At 38.6% G+C, this 23,883-nt stretch overlaps 1 protein-coding gene across 2 annotated transcripts in view; it reads left to right on the forward strand.

Moving 5' to 3' along the window:
• Positions 1 to 1,885: 1,885 nt before the first annotated feature.
• LOC309716260 (uncharacterized protein) overlaps positions 1,886 to 23,883 on the forward strand; it is an 89,083-nt gene continuing 67,085 nt past the window's right edge. For both annotated transcript variants that reach the window (XM_082549958.1, XM_082549959.1), the window contains exon 1: positions 1,886 to 2,276. In XM_082549958.1, coding sequence (XP_082406084.1) covers positions 2,231 to 2,276 — 46 coding nt within the window. In that variant the 5' untranslated portion in view covers positions 1,886 to 2,230. The remainder of the gene's footprint in view (positions 2,277 to 23,883) is intronic.

Raw genomic sequence — 23,883 nt, forward strand, 5'->3', positions numbered from 1 at the left:
GACAAGTGGTGAGGTCTGTATTGTTTAATAATTGTTTTGTTTTCAACTAATGCTTTTCTCACTGTAGGAGCTGCTTTTTCTGAAAAGGCAGCGATTTTCTGACATTTATTTGCTGCCTGACATCGAAGCTAATGATCTGATCGATGCTAAATTATTCTGCAATTAGGGATAATTCAAAAGGCCAAGAGCAGGCTTAATTAAAAAAAAAAAAACAGACATAGAGCAAAGTGTTTAAGTATTGCAAGAAACATTTGTCAGTCACCCAGCAGTCAGCCCAGATTGTCTTTGGCGTCATTTCAGCCATTATGCCTGACACTGGTATACTTATGTTTCTTTTGCACCTCAGTTTAAACTGGCAGCTAAACTCCCAGTGTTCATGTATTTCAGCTAACATGACATGCTTATGCTACGATACCAACCGGCAGACTCAGTGGTCTGTCACAGACCTTCAGTCTCTCTAAACTCCTCTGACTTCAGCCATTTGTCTGGGACCGCTATTGGGGCTGTTACTGTTTACCTCGGGGCTTGGCTCTTTGTTCCTCTGACATCAAAACAGGGGTGTCACTTGACCATTATTATTGCATTTCAGTCCTTGAATAGCTAGTACTCTGGTGGAATTTACCCTCAGGCTGATGTTGCACTAACTAAAACGACATAAATCTGAGGTCACTGAACTGTCCTAAGTTATGACTCTAGTCATCCAAGAATAAATCACTCCGACAAGACAAGGGGCGGTCTGTCATAGTTAGGATGAGTGAAAGTAGTGCAGAGGTGCTGTGAGATGATAAAGAAGTGCGGAGGTTTTCTGTAATTCAGGCAGGATGCTTCCAATATAAAACATTTTTCAAGTTTAAGATATAATGAATGTGTGGTATTGTGCGGTTCATCTCCTGTACATAAGTGAGGCTGGCAGATAGAAAGATAAGTGTTTAGATCATCATATATTTCGCTCATTTTACATCAATTTTTACACAAATTTGGCAAAAATATCAGATTTTTTTTTTGGTTCTCAAAAATAATAAGATTGTGATTTATAGAGAATGATTTTTGTTTTGGCATGAATAAAAAGTTGGACATTTCTTTCACACAAGGATGCATGATGTAATATTGATACATTCAGAGTTTGTTTCTGGCTGATGTTTCCAGATGAGCTCAAAACCAAGCTAATTAAAATCAGTCAAATGCCTATACACGCTTGTTAAATTCTTCTTCTTCTTACAGCTGCTCTCCTTAGACAGCTAATCATCTGTCTCCATCTCACCCTATCTCATCCTCTTCTGTCACAACAAACCTCTGGACATTCTTCTTCACTACATCCATTAATCTTTGAATATGTGATCTTTTGCTTTTCCTCCTGCCAGGCATCTCCATCTTCAGCATCCTTTCTCCAATATACTTCCATCCACTATCCCTCCTCTACACGTGTCAAAACCATCTGTCTGAAAACTACTCGATCTGGGCTGGCCCTCTGATATATTCATTTCAAATCTTGCAACTTTAGAGCTCCAATCATCCTCTGGCATTAACATCAGCACAAAAAATGTGCACTCGGAGCTGCATGGTGTGGGTTTCCATTGATTAGCAGCTTGTTTATGCGTAATGTGTACGTGGCTCAGTTCTTTTGTTCATATTTGTGAAATTAGCATACAAAATATTTGTTTTAAAGCCAGCGCTTTCACCAAAAAACAAAATTGGGGGGAAGTTACATTCTCAGTGTATGATGCACATGATCAAGCTTAGCTCAACAACAGTTAAGAGGAACGATTGCGCTAATAGCTGATAAATTAGCCATAATACATTTCATTGTTCGCTACTGTGCCACTGGGTGTCACTGTTGATCTCACCCAAGTTAAAGATCGATGATCCTGTTATGAGAAAAGCTTTTTTGAATGGCTCTCTTAAGAAGCTTAGCTTCATGAAGTGGAACAACAGATGGGCCCAACTATAGTTGGTGGAAATATACTTAATTTGTTAATTTGCTCATTTACTGTAAAGAAGAAGTGAATTAAAAGTGGAAGTAAACTAAGCAGAACAAGCTAGAGGGATAAAAGCTGGAGCCAGTGAAACTAGCTGGTGTTATTTAGCATTGCTGGTGCCAGCTGGTCTTGATTAAAAATTCAGCACTCAGTCAGCTAGCTTAAGGAGAACAGGCTGACCAGTCAAGTTTTTGGAGTTGTAATATGTTGTCTAAAGAATGAATTAAGTCTGTGCCCATTATAATTAGGGGCAAATGCTTTGGCACCAACAGAGGCAAAAGAACAAACGCTTGGATGAAGGTAAGACAGTTCACTCTAAAATGCTGCATATTGCTGCATTATCATTGCTTTGCCCAGCATAAGTTAATGAGTTTGTTACAGATGTGTGGTGAGTAACTGTTGCTGTATTGATCTGATGTAATTTTAACCGCTTATATTCTCTGTTGACACATTTGCTAAGTATTAGCTTGACTTCATATTTATTTATTTATTTGCTAATTTATTTCAAACATGTAAACAATATACAAGTACATTTAGAAAAAAAAGTAAGAGAGAAAAAAATACTATACAAAAGTCAATACATTTCAATATTGCTACTGTTCTGATGCAGCTGTCTAAAAACAACATACTGTTTAATTAAAAGCAAGGGAAATATTTAACATAGTAATAGTCACAGTTCTTATGTAACCATATATCATGAAAAAAATAAATTCAGACTAAAATGTTAAAATTTGCTGAGAAAATAACCACATTCTTTCAGTAACCCTGTGAATAATATACCTGATGTTTACCTAAAATGTTTTAAAATACTAATGTTAGACAAGCAAGACGACACCAGTGTTATAGATGGCTGTTACTTATGAGGTGCTGCAAAATTTGGCAAACCTTTGGATAAATGTGGCCTTTTTCAAAATACAGAATAATACCGGGAACAGAAAGTTTGTCGGGCAGGAGCGCAAAAAAAGAAAAAAAAAAAAGGGAAATGACCCCTACTGTAACACTGCAGGAAATTCTGGTTTTCCACCAAGAGAGCAGCTTAAAGGGATTGCTGGGACCGTGGAGGTCATGCCTTACACAGCAATGTCACTGTTATGGATCACTTTGCTCTTGGATGTGTGGGTGGATGTATATCTCAGTGCATGTTCGAGGGCATGTTTGTTTGTTTGTGCTGTTCTGTGTGTGTCCTTGATTTTTGAACAGTCTCATCATCAGCAGCTCTCAGCAGAATAAAAAATGTTATTCTTCAGGGAGGTTAAGACGAATGTGCAGCATGAAATAGTCCTGTGGTTTGCTGAGCCATCGCTCTGTGCTATATAATTTTTTTAATTTTTGGGGGGGAGGGTTCGGCGGCAGCGAGGAGGAAGGTTCCAATCCGGTAGCCATTACACTCCTTTTACTTTTTCTGCCCTTTTTTTCCCAAAGTATTTTCACTCCACTCACACAATTACCCTGCTGTCTCCTTACATCCTGTTCCCTCTTCTCCTCTCATTAGCTGAGGAGACAGGCCTAGTGTTGGGTATCCAGTTGACCATTTTCTATGTGTACATGCTCGAATGTGTGTGCATGTGTGTGTCTGTTATCCTCTGGAGCCTCAGTCTGTTGGCCAGTAGCAGAGCTGTGTCTTTAAAAGCAGCTCATTAGTGCATCCACTTGGACTCCAGACATCTCTTTCTTCTTTTACAGCTGGTTCTGGGCACATTAGGGCAATGATGCTCTCTCCCTCTAATGGAGCAGAACGAGAGGGGCAGCACTGAGCTGCTTGTGTTTGCTCCCCTATTAATTATCATTTTCCAACCAACTTAAAGCACAGTGTTATATTCTTGCAGTAGCAGCTCTGTAAGTCTTTCTTTAGCATTTACATTAGTGGCAACACACTCTTCTGATAATCAGGATATGCTGATTGCTGGACTTTACGATGTACTTTTTAACTAGTGCTCTGGGTTAGTAAGATGCTGTGATTTCCTCGGGTTGACACTGTGACGGTCCACACATTGTATGAAATGACCACTGACCACTGTATACGACAGGTTTCTACTTGATTTTAAATTCCTACAGGAGATAAACTGCAGCGCAAATTACTTTCAGAGGATTTGTGAAACGCATGCTCTAAAGAGTTTTTGCATATGAACTGTTGCAACAGTGTAATGTTGTCGTCAAAAATCCCAAGCTTAAATGAAGGCTAGGTAAAATATCAAAGATAAGAATACATTATGAACCGATTCAAAATAGGTGAAAACATTTTTTAAAGAAAATTATTGATTTATCAATTAAGTTAAGTTTATCTTGGCATGCACACACAATACCCAGATCCGTAACTCCTGAGTATAGAAGGAAAACCTTTAATTTTAGGCTGATATCATTTTCGTACATGAACTTAAGGGTTGGTAGAATCACAAAAAAAAACAAAACAACTTTATGTCTAATACACAACAGGAGAAAGAAATCTGCATATATACAGTCTCAGTACCAGAAATTGATAGATGGAGCATGAGGTTGGTCACAAAATGACCACCTTCTGCATATTTGCGCTTCAGTTACCTGCACTATAGGCTCACACAGGTGAAATGCAGACGCTGACGTTGTACACTGACTTTTCAAGTTCCAGACTGCACAGCCATGCTAGATGGCTTAACTGTCTTTCCTCTAGTATGCAGATGGTAACTAGCTTTTCCACTCTGCAGTGATAAGGCAGATTCAGAGAGACGCTGTGATAAATTTGCATGAACTGGGCCTTTATTTCCTTTTCTGCTGCTGCACATGGTGCACAACATTTGGACAACTTTTATACGGGAACTGCAGCCTTTCTGCACTTTTCATGGCTGATTGTAGTAATTCTCCCTTGTCGACATGCACTTTACAGAGGCTGGGGCTTTCTGGGGCAGCATTACTTCTCACACAATGACACACTGAGAGTTGTTCCTTTCCCACAAGTGTGACTCTTAACATTTGCTTCATATAATAACACATTAGTTCTATTGACTTATATTTCACAATTTTATTTACAGGAACTACTTTTAAATACAGAACTGTCAAATTTGTGTTACAAATAAACTCTGATATTTTTAACTTTGCAATGAAAATCCTAAAATAGATTTTATCTCAATGTATCCCCTGAACTTATTGAGGCACATGATTTTTAGCTACGTCACCCAGCCTTCACAATATGCTGCTAATAAAAAGTGCCGTTTCTTTATGTCATAGGTGTCAAACTCTGGCCCGCGGGCCAAATTTGGCCCGCAGCCTAATTACATTTGGCCCACGAAGCCATACCAAAAATACTATCAGAGCTGGCCTACTGGTATTATACAGCTAATATATATATTGTTTAGTATTAAGCTTTGCTTGTTCCATATTCAGTTTTTCAGCAAAACGTGTTTGAGTCCATAAGAAAAGATTCATTCTTATATCTGGAGGAATAAATATATTTCAATAAATATTAATGTTAGCCCACGACTTTGTTCCAGTTTTGAATTTTGACCCACTGTGTATTTGAGTTTGACACCCCTGCTTTATGTTGTGCTTGGTCTCCCAGTTCCTGTCACAGATGACCTAAAGGTGCTTCTACCTATAAAGGTAAAAGTACCTTTGGTACCATCCTATGTGGCGGTCCTTGTCTCAGCTGATACAGCAGCTGCTCTCATCTTTACCTACCTTCCCATGGAATTGCACATTTGACCTTTTCTGTGATGAACCTCAGTGTCTTCTTCCAGTTTTTATGGGTCCATAAAGTGCAGCAACTGTTACAATTGGAGTAAGAAAACAATATAAATGTCCTACATGAGGTTAAGTTATACTTGGGCTCAGGGGGCCTGTAGCACAACTGTACCTATACTGTTCAACAAACAGATCTATATTTATAAAACAGGCACACCTTTTCTCTCACTAGGAGAAACTAAGCTGCAAGCTTACCCTGATGGTATTTTTTTTCTCCAAAAAGTTCCTGAAGGAATTTCTCCTTGGGCTTACTGAAAGGTGTTTTGAGAACTTGGCTGTGATTAAACCCTCCTTTAAACATGAGTAAATTGAGAGTGCCTCCCAAAGCTAATGATGATTTGCCTGTTTTTATTTTTCATTAGTCACTGAAGTGGAATGCATGACATTATAAACAATGTCGGTTTATGCTATTTGTTGCAAGAGCATATTAATTCTGAAAAGTCTAGTTCATTATGGGAACATTGAATTAGCTGGGCCTTGCCTGCAGTAAACAGATACGATTGGGCCGTCTGGGCACACTTAAACCATAATTATGGAATACTTTGGAGGAAGCTGAAAACTAGTTTTAATGACCTGCTCTCACTTGAGAGAAAAACGAAAAGATGATGACCCATTTGAAAGTCGGTTGTGGTGTATGTATATGTTGTTTAATCACATAACAGACTAGTTATTCATATCGTACATTTAAAATGTGCCAGTAAAGCTAATTGGCTAAATTCTAACTAGTCCCTCTGGCAGAGTGATTTTACCTGTATTTAACATGAAAAAATGAATAATAATTAGTGTTATTAATAATTAATTAATTATCTTAATAAGTTATGAAGGCTGGATTATACCTGGTGTAAGCTCTTTGTTTTTAGCCAGTTCTCGTAGGTGTTGCACTGAAAAAAAAAGCAAAAACTGTAACTTGAGCAAAAAAATACATGTTTATTTGTCAGATGGAAAAAATAAATTGCCTTCCACCTGGTTTTGATTAAATTTTCACCCAGCTGAAAAAAAGCTCTATAATAACTGTAGAGCCTTAAATCATATAAAATAATTCATTTCAAACGTAACTTTTTCTTGTTTCTGAAAAACTGCTTGTTTAGCTTGTGGTTAAAGCAAAGCCTCAGCTAAATGAGCTCAAACATCACACTCAAAATGTTTTTTGGAGCCTTGAGTTTTATAGGCCATATCTTTGTCATTATCAAGGAAATCTCAGCAACAATTCTGCATCCTCATATCCAAAGCTGTCATATTTCAGACCTTTAGGGCTAAACTTATGCGATATATTGACATTACATGTGTTGCAAACGCAATACAGAATATCGCCAAAAAACAAGATTGTTGCTTTTACTCACTTTTGTGATCCTTAAAAAACAAACCACAGCATTTTAATTACTATAAAATAGATTATATTGTTCTAAACACTCATGGTGTTTAGAACAATGATGCTAATGATGATGTTTGTTGCTTACCTAATAAGTTTTGCTTTCAAGCCCAAGGTTAACATCTGTATCAAACTGATCCAGCCTTGATGTCAAGGTAATCCGAGCTGGTAAATGGTTATTGTTTATTTCCAACATCTGTGGGATATGCACCGTGCACCCTGAATTCTTTCACCTGGATTGGATTCTGAGCGTACATTCATTGTCTGCCAGTAGAGCGATACCAACACAATCATCGCTCACACTCAACTTCTCTTAATTCAAGTTGAAGTTTAGAGAAAAAAATATTTTGCAGGTTAGCATTCCTTCCCCCGAATTGAAGAAAGTCTTAAATTCTATAGGGGTTTCTAGATCTGTACAAATGAGGATAAATACATCACGTTTTGGAATGACCTTTACAGTCTGGGGTGAATTTTACATGTGTCAGCCTGTATTGCTGTACTTCATTTTCCCGTGCTGTACAAGAAGACCGAAAGTCTCTTGAGCCTCGTTCTAACATGATTTAACCTCACAACTTTCCCTTTAGTGCCAGAACATGGAAAGAGGAAAGCCTTAACTCAACAGAAAGATTTTGTTTTATTTTTTTTTATTTTTTTTGGACTTGTTTTTAAGATGCATACTGTTAGACATTTTTTGTTATACTTTGATGCCAGTGAGTTAAATAATCATAATATCGATATCCCTGTTTCCTGCAATTAGGAAACAAATTTAATTCATTGTGTTAATCACAAGTGGAGGGCATACAAAGGACTTGCAGGCTTCCTTAATCAAGTTCTTAAATAATACTTATATATTTTGTGACAGTAGCACAATAATCAGCTGCTCTGGAGTCTCAGTGAATTTGGCATCATGGCCTGTGAAGCAGCACTCCGCCTGCTAAAATAGTCACAGTGGACTTGTAGTGCTGAAGTCCATGTTGGTAGAGTTGGAGGCCTTCTGGTTGCAAGACTGCAAACTCTTCTTGTGAGCATGATGGGTAAGGCTGAGGCTTGTTGGTTAGGAATGGCTGAACTGTCAAAATAAGAGTGATGCTCTCATTTTATATAGTGAGAATCACTAAATATTGTTTTAAGTAACCAGTAAAGTTGACATCGTGGTATTCTGTCAGGACAAGAAAGGTAAACAGTGCTTGTCCTTTGAAATCTATAAAATTTATAACAGACATCAATTGAAACCTACCAATGCAAAATCAATCTCTGCTTAAATCTCAAACAGCATCCTGTCCCATATAAGATCTCCCACTGCCAGTTAATATCCATCCACTAAATTATTGCTATTCTGTGGCTACATTTCGATTGGCTGTGTTTGAAGTGTAATCTATAGCATTTCTTGTTCTCATCTTGGTGTCCAGTTATCAAATTCTGGAGCAGGGAAAGCTGAGAGACCTGCAGCATAGTTGTTTACCTAACAAAGTTTTTATTAATATTTTTCATCCCCTGTAGATATTGTTTCATTTTATCCACTTGTTGGTCCGTAAAAGACACCACTGCTTTATACACAGAAGAGTTTCTCATTATTCCCAACTCTGGATCTGCATCAGTCACAGGCCACACAGCTAAAAGAGAAACACTTGGCATTTAACTAGTGAATCTATCTTCTGTCTGCAGGCTAGTTTAGTTTGCATTAAGCAAGAAAACCAAGCCATCAAGGTTAACATCAAAATAACGCAGACTACTACTTTCATTTTTTTTTTTTTTAAGCATTATGGTTCCCTTTGGAAATCTGACCTGCATGGACTTTAGAAGTTACATGGACTGGAGTGCTTCTTGGACAGTTTTCTGGATACAGTGAAAGTAATAATCAGGTAATGCTATAATTATGTTTTTCTGTTATCTTCCTTATTTATGATATTCTTCTTCAAAATGACCTAAATATATGTTTTATTGTTCAAAATCAATTTTGCAAGAGGATAGCCTAGAAACCAACAGGGTTGAACAGCAGTTGTGGACAATGTAATTTCAGGTCCATTACACAAGTCCATTATCACTTCACCACTGAATTTGAAAGCAATTGATATTATCTGTGACATAAAACTTTAACCTCTAATCTCTTCCTTCAGGTCTGTCCCTCTATAAATGTTTTAGCCGGAGATGCTTAATACTGCATTTGGAGAGTTTTATGTAGCCAGGTCAAATCCAAATTCGAATCAGTGCTAAGACATTAAATTTGTTTCCATCTTATAGTGACACTGCAAATGTTAATGTGCCTTTGAAGTAATCCCTTGGGCTTTTCTCAAGAAAGAGTATTCTGACTGAGAGTTTAAAACAGGTTCGACATCTTCTACTTGATGATTGCAGGATTTTAAAAAAAGAAAAAGTTTTCAGGAGTTTGTTAGTTTCTGATTGGCAGCTGGTGCTTTTTTTTTTGTTTCTCATAGCAATTTCCAGAAGGCTCTATAGTCTGTCTTAGACCCTGGTACTAGCCTAACTTGGTGATCACCTTCAAGTGTTCAGTTGCCTTTAGTGTGTGAGTGTGAGTTTAGTTTGTTTATTTTTTAGAGCTGCACATCCCAAGAACAAAAGAGAGTTGCTGTGTGTGGAGAGCGATGCTGTTTCCATGCTTGGAAGTTGAAGTGTAAATCACTTTCGACCAATATTTAAATCATCATGGTGTTCTTCTTCAGTCTGCTCCACTAAATGAAAACAAGAGGGACCACCTTGTACCAAGGTTGTCTCTTCCTGACACTGGCATTGCGATTCAATCAATGATCAGTGATATCACTGCTGTAGATAACTGCTGGTTACGGCGACATGCTAAAAGTAAAGCACAGAATTGTGCCTCCACCCCCTACAAATGTTTCTTTGCTGATGTCTGCGTGACTGTAAAATGACATTAGAGTTCAGAGGAGCACCACTCCTTGGTCAGCCATCTTTATAAACTCAAGGTTAGTCTGTTTGTTGCACTTCGTGTTATTCTTGGAGTGAAAGGAAGAGAAGGGGATTCATTTTTCATGGAGCCATTTGAGTTTTCTCATACCAGCTGAGAATCGTTGAAAGCCAAATGTGAAAATATATGTCTGCGCCTGAAAGCTCAGCATGAATAAGTCAACAGTGTCAAAATGTTTATTCATTCATTTATGAATCGCTCCTCACTGATGCTCCTCAGTAGTTATCCTCAACGGCACCTCAACATATGCTTTTGTCTAAGTGCATGCAAATTATGAACCCAGTGTGATTGTTTTTCTGAACATATGTTTTTCATTCCACTTTAGCAGCCTTTCCTTTTGTCTATTATTAGTCTAGGTTAGACATGCAGTTGCTAATTACTCGCTGGTATAGCATGAAATGACTCGAACTAATGCTCGTTAAACAGTCTGAATAAGTCATAGTTGCTTTTTGGCAATTCTGGAGTGGTTCATCCACCCAAGCATTTTAGCTGACCCCAAAAAAATGGCTATAAGAAAAATGAAGAACCTTGTGTGTTGAATGGGAAATGAATGGTGCTAGATTATGTTGGGCATGTCTAATGGCAGCATCTAGATGTTTGGAAAGTCAGCATTGTTGCAAAGCTGTAGACATTTGGAAAGATGCATCCATGATTCAGACAAAGAATTATAATCCAGCAAACACCTTATACATACTCATCCTTGGCAGCCGGCAGAGGTGCCAGCTGCAAGCTCATTTATTTGAATGAAGCATAGCAAAAAAGACAAAATAACAGTTAAGCTAAGGCTCATCTGTTAACATAGTCAGCTGCCTTTCCCTGTCCTCTGCAAAGCGAGGCAAACATTTTTTGCTTACTAAGAAGAATTTTATGAGAACTCTCCAAAAGATGTCCCTTTTGGAGTTTATTCGTTATTCAGGAAAGGCAAAGCTACTCATTCCCAGCTCACAAATGGCCTGCTCTAATAAGGATTTAGACCATCTCCCCTTTAGCGCCACTTTCCTTTATCTTACAGAGATGATGTTGGTGCCTATTGTCCAAGGAGCCTGTAACAGCTTTTATGCTGTGTTTTCAGACACTCTAGACCCCTTAGTGAGAACTTGTAAGCGCCTTAGGTATGCCTGAACCTTAATGACATTAGAGAAAGATGAAAAGAGAAGAAAGGAAAAGCCCTAGAATGACTCGGCAAGCTTTGCCAACCCTCCAGCTGTAGAGACACGGTCTTTAAAATTCATATGTTATAACAAAGTCACACTAGTTTATGAACATAAAAATTCTTAAACCAAAAGACTTATTTGAAATCACTGTCAGTGCAAAAATTATTATATTACCTACTTTATCATAATATTTATCGGATATGTAATGCTGTCTGAAGGTTATTTTAAAACAAACAGCATTGAATATTCAGTAATTTGAATAGCTAATTTAAATTATTTTTATGAGGAGTCAACTGTTTTAGCAATTACTAAGCAAATGTTAAGCCTTTATTGGCTACCGCCTCTTAAATGAGGCTAATTGCTCGGTTGTCATATTATAGCTAAGAGGGAAGTTTACAATGCTGGTTAAACAAAATAAACACTGAATAAGTCATCATGTGCTCTTTTGTCACGTTCATTACTGTATACTAGACGTGTATATGATTAGTGACTATACAGTCATGTGAAAAAATAAGTTTTCACAGAAATTGGATCATACAGTAGGACAATGATCCCAAACATAACAGCAAATCTATACCAGAATGTCTGAAAAAGAAAACAATCAAGGCATCGCAATGCCCCAGTATCAAAGTCCAGACCTCAAACTGACCTGCCCACAAACCCTCAACAAACTGAAGCAATGTAGTAAAGAAGAGTACGCCAAAATTCCTCCACAACAATGTGAGACGCTGAAGAAAATCATACAGAAAACGATTACTTCAAGTCATTGCTGCTAAAGGTGGTTCTACAAGCTACCGAGTCACTAGGTGTGTTTTTTTCACTGACTGCAGGGAGTCTGGTGAGGCTCTCTTTTACCTGTTAGACTAAGTGCTGATTAAAAACAGTTGCAGGCCTAAAATAAATAGTGTCTTAAAAGGTCAGTGACATATTCACACAGGTAATCAAACTCAAAACTTTTCACAGTGAATGCAATCTAATCCATCCTGATCATTGCAAAGGTTTACTACATTGAAATATTACCAGTAATGCATCTGATCCCACTGAGATTCTCGCATGATTGCTTCGGCTTATTAGTTCACAGTGCAGTGCCCTCTCTTTCTCATACCACCCACAGTAGAAATATATATATATTTTTTTTTTCCATTTAGGTTTTATTAGGGATAGGAATTGATAAGAATTTAACAGCTCTGATTCCATTATTGATATTGCTTATTGATTAGATCCTTTATTGATTCTCTCATTGATTTTCATTGGGTTCTCATTCACTCCGCTTTGAGAGACTCCATAATCACTAGCAGCATATGAAAGATATTACATTTGTAAAAATTAATTACATGCTGTGCAGTCACATGTTTGTGCATGTTGCAAACAGAACACATTTTAGTAAAAATAATGCAGTATTTTACTTAATCCCTTCCAGGAGAAAGTAATTAGTTACACTACATCTTATGTGTTTCTGTAAAATGACCTTAAATGCATTGGCGTATAATTACAATTTAACAATTTAAACCTATGAGTTGCAGTCCCAAACACCAACACAAATCCCTATCCTGATGAGGATACCCTGCAATCCCCATTGTGATTCTACCGTAGAAACATGAACAGATGAAATCGGAGACCAAAAAAAGCCCGACTGCTGGGCTGGGATCGGCATTCACTCTGCGTTAACATCACTCTTGAGTTCTTGGCTAGTTAGTGTTAGCATGCTGTCTGTGCAGATACTTGCAAAGAGCTGAAGTTGTGTTAGCAGCATAAAGCAGCTGTTTCAGTTCTGGATGCAATTTGCAATTCTCCTTTTTGTGTAATAAATATAAAAGTAATGTCCATAACCATGCTTTCAACTCTGGCACATGAACTGAAATCCGCTGACTATAGAAAAAGTGCAAGCAACACAGATAAGCTGAATCGATAGGCAAGCAGACTTCCAAGGAATTCCAAGGAATTGAACTAGTGGGAATCAGTTCTCTACTGATTCCCACTAATACTGCTGCTGCTAGACTTCCAATCACTACTTTTTATACCATCACTGGATTATCCTCAGATTAAACAGTTAATATCCTCTTACCACATGCTTCTGTGGCTCATGTTTTCCTTTGAGTTCTGCCTGCCACTTCTTGGAAGTAACCTATCCAAAATCCTTGTCACACATTCTTAGTTTGATTTGGACTGAGTTTCGGCTCTTTGGTGCATACTGGCCCATACAGCCAGAGGATGTCTTACACCTGTAACTGGTTCAGTTGGCAAGTCTGAACCAAATTAGTCTTTAGGTCTTTGTGCTGGTCTAGTTTGCTGTGTTTTATATATCTATACACATAATGTTTAGTTTATAATCAGAGGAAGCGGCTGCATTTCAAAGCATTGATCATATTGTAATAAGTTGAAGAGAGAAATTCTCTCATTTCTGAGACACTAAAAAAAAGCAGCATTAAGAAGTCTGAACACCTCAGAGCCCGTTATCTTTCACATTATCTCTCGTCTCTCCCTGCAGGCAGTACCCAATAGCTTTGCTTTCAGCGTCTTGGCAGCTTAATCAAAGACAGAAAGTCCACAGTGGGTTTAGAAATGTGCAGGCGGGAACAGACAGCACAGGATTCTCCTTACCTGTTCTTTCTGTCTTAAGCAATAAAAATAACCTTAAATTTGTAACTCAAAAGAAACAGACCTATTTTAATGTTTACTCAGCTGCTGCAGGGGAAGCAATGAAGACATTATCGATTTTTCAACATAAAATACCTATTTTCACATAAGAAACATCTTAAGCCTGTGCGGGTATGTTAGCGTGCTGAGAATCCCGTGTCTGAGGATGTTGGGGTGAGTGAGTGTGTGACTGAATTAATAATGCATGAGATTTTAATTCTGAGAATGTTTGTTAGCATTCTTTCTCCTTCCAAGGATCCGCGGGCATTTTCACATGTGAACTTCAGAAATTTTTTGTAGAATCGTGTCCTGATATTTTTTCATGGTGGCTCTTCTTACATGTACTACGCAGCAGGGGATCGTACATATCAGATGCCTTCTGCTATAAATACTTCTTTTGGGTTTGGCACCTGAGCAGAGCACACAGGAGGCAAGACACATGACATCTATGGGCTCATTACACAGACTTTGTACTAGAATTGGCAAGAAAAAGACTTTTATGTCTGATGTGAGTGAGTTTGTGTTCTGACATGCAGCTCCAGCAGATCGAGAAAAGATCAGGGCTGCAGTTCATGTGTGAAAATGGCTTTGAGTCAGTAATTGGCCTGATATTCTAGCTGGTCAATGCCAAACTTTAACCAAAATATAATCTTAATTCAACCTAATATAGATGAAGTTACACATACAGGTGGTGATTATACTACTGCTTGTTGTCTTAGTAGGTAGTAGTGCCTTTACATTCACCGTATGCATGGCTGCCTGCTCAACCTTATGAGCTAAACTAGCACCTCCCTCACATATCTGAAGTCTTTTTTTATTAAATGCTTTTTTTAAATTAAAAGTTCTTATTCTTATTCTTCTTATTCTTATTTTTTTGTATTCTTATTATTTAAGAGATCATAAAACAAATCATGCGCAAATTAGTGGGTAATAGTTGCATTCTCATAATCTCATTGCATTTTTCAGTATTGCTGTAATTTAGTGCATTACTGTACTTAAATGAGTAATCATGACATTTACTTGGCAAATAGTTATACCATTACTTGTGTTACATAAGTCCTTAATATATATCCTTAAGTGATAGATCAAATGTACTCCTGTGGACTTGCAATTTCCTGTAAAGTGAGAAAAAACTAATAGAACAATCAACATCTTTTGCAGAGTGAAAATATAAACACGGCTTCAATTTTTACCACACAAAAGTTTCTTTCTCTGAAGCACTCTTTAAGCTCGTTTCCATCAACTTTGCTGTTGGATTTGTGTTTGTATTTAAACGCTAAAGGAAAACTTTATTGCATGTACTCTTTAATAAGACAAGGATTTGTGCCAGTGTGTGGGGCTTTAGCCTAAGGTTAAGATGATTATTGTAATTAATGACACTGTATTTCATCTCAACAACTGGTAAAACCCTGAGTATGAGTATGTATAAGGCGTTTGCTGGATTATAATTCTTTGTCTGAATCATGGATGCATCTTTCCAAATGTCTACATCTTTGCAACAATGCTGACTTTTCAAACATCCAGATGCTGCCATTACACATGCCCAACGTAATCTAGCACCATTCATTTCCTATTCAACACACAAGGTTCTTCATTTTTCCTTTTAGCCATTTTTTTTTTTTGCTCAGCTAAACCACACTTTTTAAATGGAGTAAATAAGAGGCCAACTGCAATACTGGTAATATGACTCTTGCACTCGTATAACCTAATATTATAATATTGCTCTTTATCTGTCTCTAGCAGTTTAAATGTTCATGCCTTTTTAGAATCTGTTAAACGCTACAGGATTTGTACTCGTTTTACAAGACAGATGCTTCCACGAAATGATTGCCGGCATTTGTCTCAGTTAACCCACAGCTCCGCTTTAGGAAACGTGGGAATACTGTATAACGCCATTCAAATTAAATCTAATGTGCCAGCTAATTACAGAACTTATTTTCCATTCCTCCACACTCACCTTCAACTTAATCACAGGTTTCTTTTTTATTGTCTACTGGGAATAAAGAGAGTTTCTGGGAAATTCAATTATCTAAGTGGAAGATACTGTTCTTTGACTACACATGCGACGGTCCCTGATTCAATTTATTTTCTCTTTTACTCTGCAGTGAGGGAGCTCTCCGTTTTCCCCAGTGCTTCCATCCTTTTAGTCCTAGTATAATATTTACTATAAATAACCTCTAAGTCCTAATATTATAATATTAATTAATGAACACTAAAAATAATATTTTCTTGCAAATAGGAGTTAAAATTATGTGGCCTTTTGGGATGAAGCAGGATGCAAAATTTGTGTAGCTGAAAGTGGATTTTTTTTTCAGGTTGATGTTGAATGAGGGAGAGAGGAAGGCATAGGAAAATCCTCAAGAGCCAAAACAGAAGGAGACAGCAAGTTAAAGTGTTTTAATTTTTGAAGCCCAGATCAAGATCAAGAAATGTCACGTGCCCGAATGCTGTAACCAGTGTGTTAGAATCCAGGAACCCCCCCCTCCTCTTTTTCTCTCACTCACAGACAATGTATGTTCAAACACATGTTGACAGCATAAAACACTCTCTACCCACACACACAAAAATCAAATGTGTGTAAGTGTGTGTCCTCTTGCACGGTGAAACCTACAAACTAAACCTGACACCACCTGCCACAGCGAGTCCCTGAGGTTTTTTCTCTTTTTCATTACAAGACCCTGTTTGTCTCTGCCGAGGTTCTAAGATGTAAAATCACACAGGAGGAAAGTCATGTACTCCCTTGTGGCCTGGGCCGTTTCAATACACTGAGGCAAATAAATAAATCATTCTTGAAATTACAATAGTTTTCACTGCTCCACTGTTGTGAAGGATATTTGATAATATCACACTAGAGTAAAAACAGGACAGCAAGGATTCAAACTAGGAAAAAACTCAGTGGTTGCACAGTGATTACATTGAGTTTTTTCATATTCAGCAACCAATTGTAAGTAGTTATGGAAACCACTTTTGGTCACAAGGCAATTGGACAGGTTACCTGGTGGAAGGACACTCGTGTCCAACTAACTCTGGTCTGACTTGGGCTGAAATTGGAGGTTCAGAAAAAATTGCCATCTAATTTAGAAATCCTGACTGCAACTGTCTGGCTGAGTCAGAGTCCAACTCTTCTGCAGTTGGGGATCTGACTTGATTAGCTGGGATGGGTTATATTCAAAACAACGTCTCTATGTCATTGTGCAGTTAAGTTGCCATTCTGAAATTTCCGAATTTCTGTTTTGAATCTGTGAGGTTTTGACTGGACTTTCATTGAAAATTAATGTGAATTTCTGTACATGCAGATGTCAACATTTCCCCACTTTTCGAACCTTAAATTAACCCCAGACAGTGCATCAGAAAATAAAATTGCTATTTTTCTTTAACTCTCCTTCACTGCTTGTGTCACACACAACACATTCAAGCTAAGTACATTCATTAGAATTAGAAATTAAATGGGAGTAACGTTTTGTATTCTCGTGTTCTAGTAATATTTTAATATTATATTAATATGGCATAAGGTTCAGATACCTTTTCTTAAAAAGAGTTGGTAGAATTGTCCTTTAAGGAGCTTTTTTATTTACTTTCTGACTTTGAGTGTGTTCAGAGCCTGTACAACTTTTACTGTAGTATTTCTTTAAGCAAGGATTTTTAACTTCTACTTAAAATAAGAATGATGTTTTTTACTTTTGCCACCTCTGGCATTCACATATGTTAAAGAAAAACGGCAAACCTGCACAACTGAACATCTAAAACTTGAAGCTTTAAAACATGACTGGTGGTTAACAGATTGTTAAAATAGCTTTTCTGTGAAATGACTCATCAATCAGCACTTTGCATCTATACAGCTTGAGATATTCAGTATGCAAGGTATGCTTTAAGCAGTTGAGCAATCACTCCTTCTTCCCGGGTGAAATACGTTTTTGTGGCACAACACAACCTTCATCACTGGCATATAAAAGCTGCCAAGCAACATAATAACATAATAAAGCTTCTTCCCAACACATCCACAATCTTCCGTGACCTTTGATGTTTTTAACCTTCTACATAACTCAGATAAGGACTTTTGATTGAGTACTTCTGGGGAGTGCGTAGGCAGGTGTTTGCGTGCGCGTGCATTGGGGAATGGGATGTAAAAAGTAAGTTACAGAGTTTGACACCTACTCCATCAGCTCTATGAATTGTGAAAATGCATCGATCGCTGCGACAACGTTATTGTGTCTCGGCCAGCCCAGCTGGGGAGAGAGATAACAGAGATAACATAGCTCGTTTCTCATGAGAGCATGCTTCTGTCTGTTTCCCCGCCTCTTCCCCCTGGGCTGTGCATCTGAACACCTGTGTGTGCTTGTATGGATGTGTTTGGCCTACGCCGCTTGGATGTATGTTATAGAAGGGGTGTCTCGGTGACAGTGCTTGAGATACCACATCAGCAACTGGTGTGTGTGTGTGTGCGTGTGTGTAAGAAAGACAGATTTCCCATGTAAAATATGTTTTCACCTGCAAACAGGCTAATAGTGGGCTGTCAGGTAGTTTGAAATTTAAGCCAAAAACAGACATGAACGCACAAACATCAGGTCTTATCGTCTGTCTTTTATTGTACTGCAGTGTGAGGAGGTAATGGTGCAATATGTTAACCAAAGACAGCTCCAAGGTTAAATGTTTGCATTCCTGTGTGCTCTGCCCCATCAGAGTTGCATTGATGAAAAAAGATTTCCCACTCTCTTATCTTTTTTTTCCCGGTGGAGCCCTTTGGATGATGATGAAGTGGTGCCGAACATGTGCAAGCAGCAGGGGAGTAAGAGATTAGAAGAGGTCTTATGTGAACTAATAGACTGCAGAGTACCTGAAGGTGGAGCTCGATCTGACAATTATCTTTGAGCACTTTGACGCCTTGGCATAAAAATGGATCCCTAAACCTTTGCATTTGGCTCTCCTTCCTGCTCTGTCCATGTCTCCTTTTTCTTTTTTGCCCTCCCCATTTTCCTGCCTTGCCTTTTGTGTCCCTCGCTCTTCTTCATCTTCAGCCGTTTCTCCTGAGAACAGAACGAGGCTCATTTTACTGCCAGCTCACTGTCAGAGAGAAAAACGAGATCATGAGACACATGGGACACAAAGTAGGCTTTTGACCGTAATGTAATTATGAGGCGGTGGTTGAATATTAAAGAAGGGGGAAATGTAAAGTGACGTCTGAACAGAAGGCTAGCAACAGTTTGTCAGAGCTAGCGGTCGTTCCTGCGCCATGCAGTGAGAGGTGGATGCATCAGAGATGACAAGGAAAACGATAAAGGCTCCCACAGTCTGTTAAGTATTCCATTATGTGCCATCTTGTGATGCCAGAATGAAGAGGGAAGAAAGAGGGGTTGTTAGTCAGAACACCGGAGAACGACATCCTGTGGAGGCCATGGTGCTCTCAATCATTCAAGGACAGCTTGCTAATAGAACTGTTTACATGCAAACAGCAACCCCCTCTCTCTTTCTGACGCATGCGGGTCTATAGAGCATGCATGCATGCCATTTATATGCGTTCCTGTTTTTCCCTTTGCTACAGACTGCACCAATCTCTACACGCACACACTGAAATTAATCAAAACCAAGATTTCTTCCTGTATATTCAGAATAGTGTGCTGAACTTGCTGTTTATGCCTTCATGTGTGTGTTTAGTCAGCAAGGCTCAATCTGGGACAAGCAGGCCTGTTAGTTTAACCTTGTGCCCTGCTTGCGTGCCCAGCAGATAATGGGCACTGTTGGCAGGAGCTAGTTAGTATCCACTGATTTCGCATCTGCCATGTGGTCTGGCCAAGTGTGAGGCCATTTTCTGTTGAGGAAGGCTGCTGTACCTTCTGACTGATTTTAATTCTCACTTCTGCATCGTTTCTTAACACACACTGCAAGTCGGCATGCATGTGCTGTGTTGTTGTTGTGTTGCACCTGACAGCCCGTGCACCTTTCAGAGCTGCAGCAGGCCAGCAGCATGGGCAGCGATACACAGTTGTTTAATCAAAGGGCTTGAGCTCAAGCTGTCGCCGGGTCCTTGAGTGAGACGCTGTGTCGCTAATCCTGAAGGGAAAGCTTCTGGCTGGCTTCTTGGTTTCTGTGTCTGACTGGTTTGAAAATGAGATTCCTGCTACCACTGTTGACAAAATCTGCCTTCAAAATTACAATTTCTGTTCTATCGTCCCATGGGTTTCTTAAGAGGCAGGAACATCTGCCTTGAGAAGCATTGTAAAGCAATGGTGAATTAATATAACACAACACTGGAACCGGGCTGGCCAATAACTAAAGGATTTATCAGCTCTCAGCTGGATTGCATAGTGGTGAAATGGCATATTGTCTTACCTAGGCTGTAATATGTGGGGTTTCTGTCCAAATATCTGGCTTTTGAGCATCACCAACACCAAACTGTGATTAGATGCAATTGCTAAATAACTTAAGTAAACATAACCTAATGTGGGAGCAATAAAACAAATGAAGAGCGTATTTATTTGGCTAATTTATTTTAGCTTATTCTACCGCAGCATGAGAGTCCGTACTGCATATTGGTGTAATTTACGGTACTTTACAGCGCTAGTTTCTTTCTTCTCTTCATCCACGCTTCACAGTGTGAGCTCATTGTCATGCACAGGTGCTGTTAATCTGAAAACATTAACATCAGTCCAGAAGCCGGTAAAGCAAACAAGAACATCTTTTTTTAATCCAGACAAATTTTCCGAAGAAGGAAACGTAAATAAGCAATCAGACAAAGGACACCTTGAAGCCTCTAAATGAACAAATATTTCAGGATAACACATTTGATCAAAATTATGTGATGGTATTTGTGAATAAAAAGCAACGTATTGTCCCATGTATTTGCATTGGCACCAAAAAATTAAAAATAAAGAAAAAAAACCTAGCCAAACTATACTTGCTATGTTACTTTGCTATATAAAACAAAAATCCTAATAAATGGTAAAGCAAGTTCAGCAAAATTAAATATAACCACAACCCTGTTTTTCCATGTTTGTCGACTCTCCAGATCAGTGTTTGTTTGCTCATCAATCACAGTTAACTTTTTGGTGTATTGAATGCAATGCTAATTCTCCTTTTCACGGTGTACACATGCATTTCTGCTGATGTGCGATGCTGTAAACAAAACTAACTAAACTAAGTTTCCTTCATAGATTTAGATCCTATTTGAGCTAGTGGTCTGCACCACTAGCTTAAAGCATCTGAATTTGTTGGGGTTTTTTTCTATTCACCCATTCAAGTTCTTTTTTTACTCTCTGTGTAGGTAGATCGTATATTTCTTCTGATCTTGATTTCAATGTTGTACAGAGTTGGGCTGTTCTGTTCTGGTAAATATGGTTCATGCAGTGGAAAGGTTGGAGAGCCACAGATATTCTTTCTCTCCCTGACACCTCCTGGATATTTTAGACTAAAAGCTTTTACGCTCATGATAGAGAGTTTCCTTTAGGTTTTTTTTTGTGTGTGTGTGTGTGTGTGTGTGTGTGTGTGTGTGTGTGTGTGTGTGTGTGTGTGTGTGAGAGAGAGAGAGACTGAGAAAGAGAAACACAGGTGGAAAATGAAAAAGCAGAAGAAGGTTTGCTCTCTGTAGTTATCTTGAACCATTATTTAAAGGCTGCTTATTGATATACATATATATACATACACAAACAGTATTCATCTATACCAAATAACAATAAGTATTTAATGTGACAATAGCTTCAATTTGTGTTTTGTGTGTCTCATCTTTCTTATGACATGATTTTATTTCAAAATTCAAACACACACACACACACACACACACACACACACACACACATACAGTTCGCCTGAGGCTCGCAACAGGATTTTATGATGCAAAATAATAAAAAGACATTTTCTGTGATTAATATGCTTCTCCTCCAGCCTAGGGAGAACTGACGCCTCCACTCAATCATGTCTTGAATCTATTAGAAATTATTGATTTTCTAGGAAAGACAGAGAGAGCGCCATAGAAAGAGAAGGAAAGAAAGAAAAGTTGAGACATGGAGACGGCATCAAGATGAAGACAAACAACGAGAGACAAAGAGTGCAGCAATAAAGTTGTCGTCTCCCATCAGTAATTGGAAAATGCCATCCGAGCGGGCACGCCTAACTTTTTTCATAACAGTTGTTAAATGCGCTGACAAGTTTGGCAGAAGTTTGAGGAGTGCGGTGTAGTTCACACACAGCGCTGGCCTCAGCAGCACGGCGTCTCTGATGTGACCCTTTATCTTTGGTGTCGACTACGTCCTCTCTGCTCTGGCAGTGACTGATGTGGAGAGACAAGAGCGAAGCGGTGAAAGCAGTTTCAATGCAAAGCTGTTCACTGAGTCCAACAATTGAAGAATGGGCAGGAATTCAGAGTGCTCGGAGACTGGCAGGTCTTCTCTTGAATTTTAATATCTAACATATTAAAAAAAATACACACAGACACCCATGCACACACACACTGACCATAGGTGAAGTGGGTAGAAGTGTGTCTTTATGTGTGTTTATAGATTGAGTCTTAGGATGAATGTTTGATTTTAATTCCTAAAGACAGGTCTGGTATTTCATGGTGAGCTGAGGCTGTCTGAGCCTGATGCAGTAAGTTGATGACAGCAGACGTGCTCTCTCACTGGCCACCATCTGTCCCCATCTTACCTGTTAGCTGCAGATACATTAGTCAGTCCTCGGTAATAAGTAATCCACAAAAAGGTTTCTGTAAAGAGATCTGGCACTCCATGGCATTGAATGGGATGAGCTGTCATGATGAGCATGAAGCAGGCAGTGGATGGTCCAGACTGAAAAATATCACCAGCTGGAAAGATTGATATTGAACATGCAGACCTTTATAGATGGGATGTGGACTTCCTGACCGGTCCAGCATGGGTCAGATTTTGCAGACCCATATCTCCAAAATCAATTCAAGAGCAGTGAAATAGATTAGACTATAGGTTTTGTATAAAAAAAAGAGAAAATGAATGGAGTGGATACTGCTCTATTGAAGCCTCGAGCTGAGCTTTCTTTTTTATTTTCCCTTTCTGTTCTTTTTTTAAACAGGACGTGACCCTGCTTTATTGTCTCTTTTACTCTAAAGGGGTCCGCACTTTACAAAATGGACATCATGCTGTATTGAAGAAGAATTGAGATCGCCTATTGGGATCATAAAACTGTCTGGAAAGTATTTATTAAAGTTATAAATCAAGTGAGGAATAAGGTGATTTTTCCCATGGACTTTTATATAATCTGACTTCTTTTGGAAAGTAGAAGAAGCACTGAGTGCACTGACTTCATTTTTCTCACCTAAAGTCTACATCAGTGTTTTATATTCAGTTTTATGTACAGTCTTTTAGAAAAGGGAGGAAATCAGCGGGAAGGCATAGGCTGGTAACAGGCAGACAAAATGCCAGGAAAGAAAGTCAAAGGGGGGATTGGGAAAGAGGCCGGCAGGATTTAAAAAAAGAAAAGAAAAAAAAGGTTGGAAAGCCGCTGAGATGAGGCCCATTGACCTTTCATTTATCACTGCCGGGCTATTGGTGATTAACTCTTTCACTGGCTTCAACATACACACACATGCTCTCCTCTGGCCTCTCATGTCAAAGCTGTCACTTATGATACTGTGCTGCTACATTAACCTAAAGGCAAACTAAATAGTAAATGATCCTGTTTTATATTTAATTTAATGTATTCACAGCTTGTATGACTGAGCAGTAGTGCTCAGATTGTGGGTGACCAGTGTAGGGTGCATTTTAATATTTATCATCGGTAAGTTTCTGGCATGTTTATCCAAGCCTTCTGGATAACAATGGAAACGTGAAACGGAATAAGACAGCCATCTGTCAAAACAGTTTCGCACAGATGATGAGTCCTTATTAACTCTGTCGTTCACCATGATAGCAGATAATGGAGAAATAATGGTGTGGACTGGTTTCTTCTTTACTCTATTGGATTCAATTTGCCCTCGATGTGGCTGTTTTTTTAAAGATTGTTATTAACACGACTGCCATCATTCATCCTCTGAATTGTTGGTTAAATGTCACATTCTTTAATTAGCCTCCAGGTTGGGAATCAGCTATCTGATTTGTGACCAGACTTGCCTCCTAACCTGCTGTCCAG

The sequence above is a fragment of the Aulonocara stuartgranti genome (genome assembly GCF_965226115.1).
Source record: "Aulonocara stuartgranti genome assembly, chromosome: 2".
Classification (NCBI taxonomy): Eukaryota; Metazoa; Chordata; class Actinopteri; order Cichliformes; family Cichlidae; genus Aulonocara; species Aulonocara stuartgranti.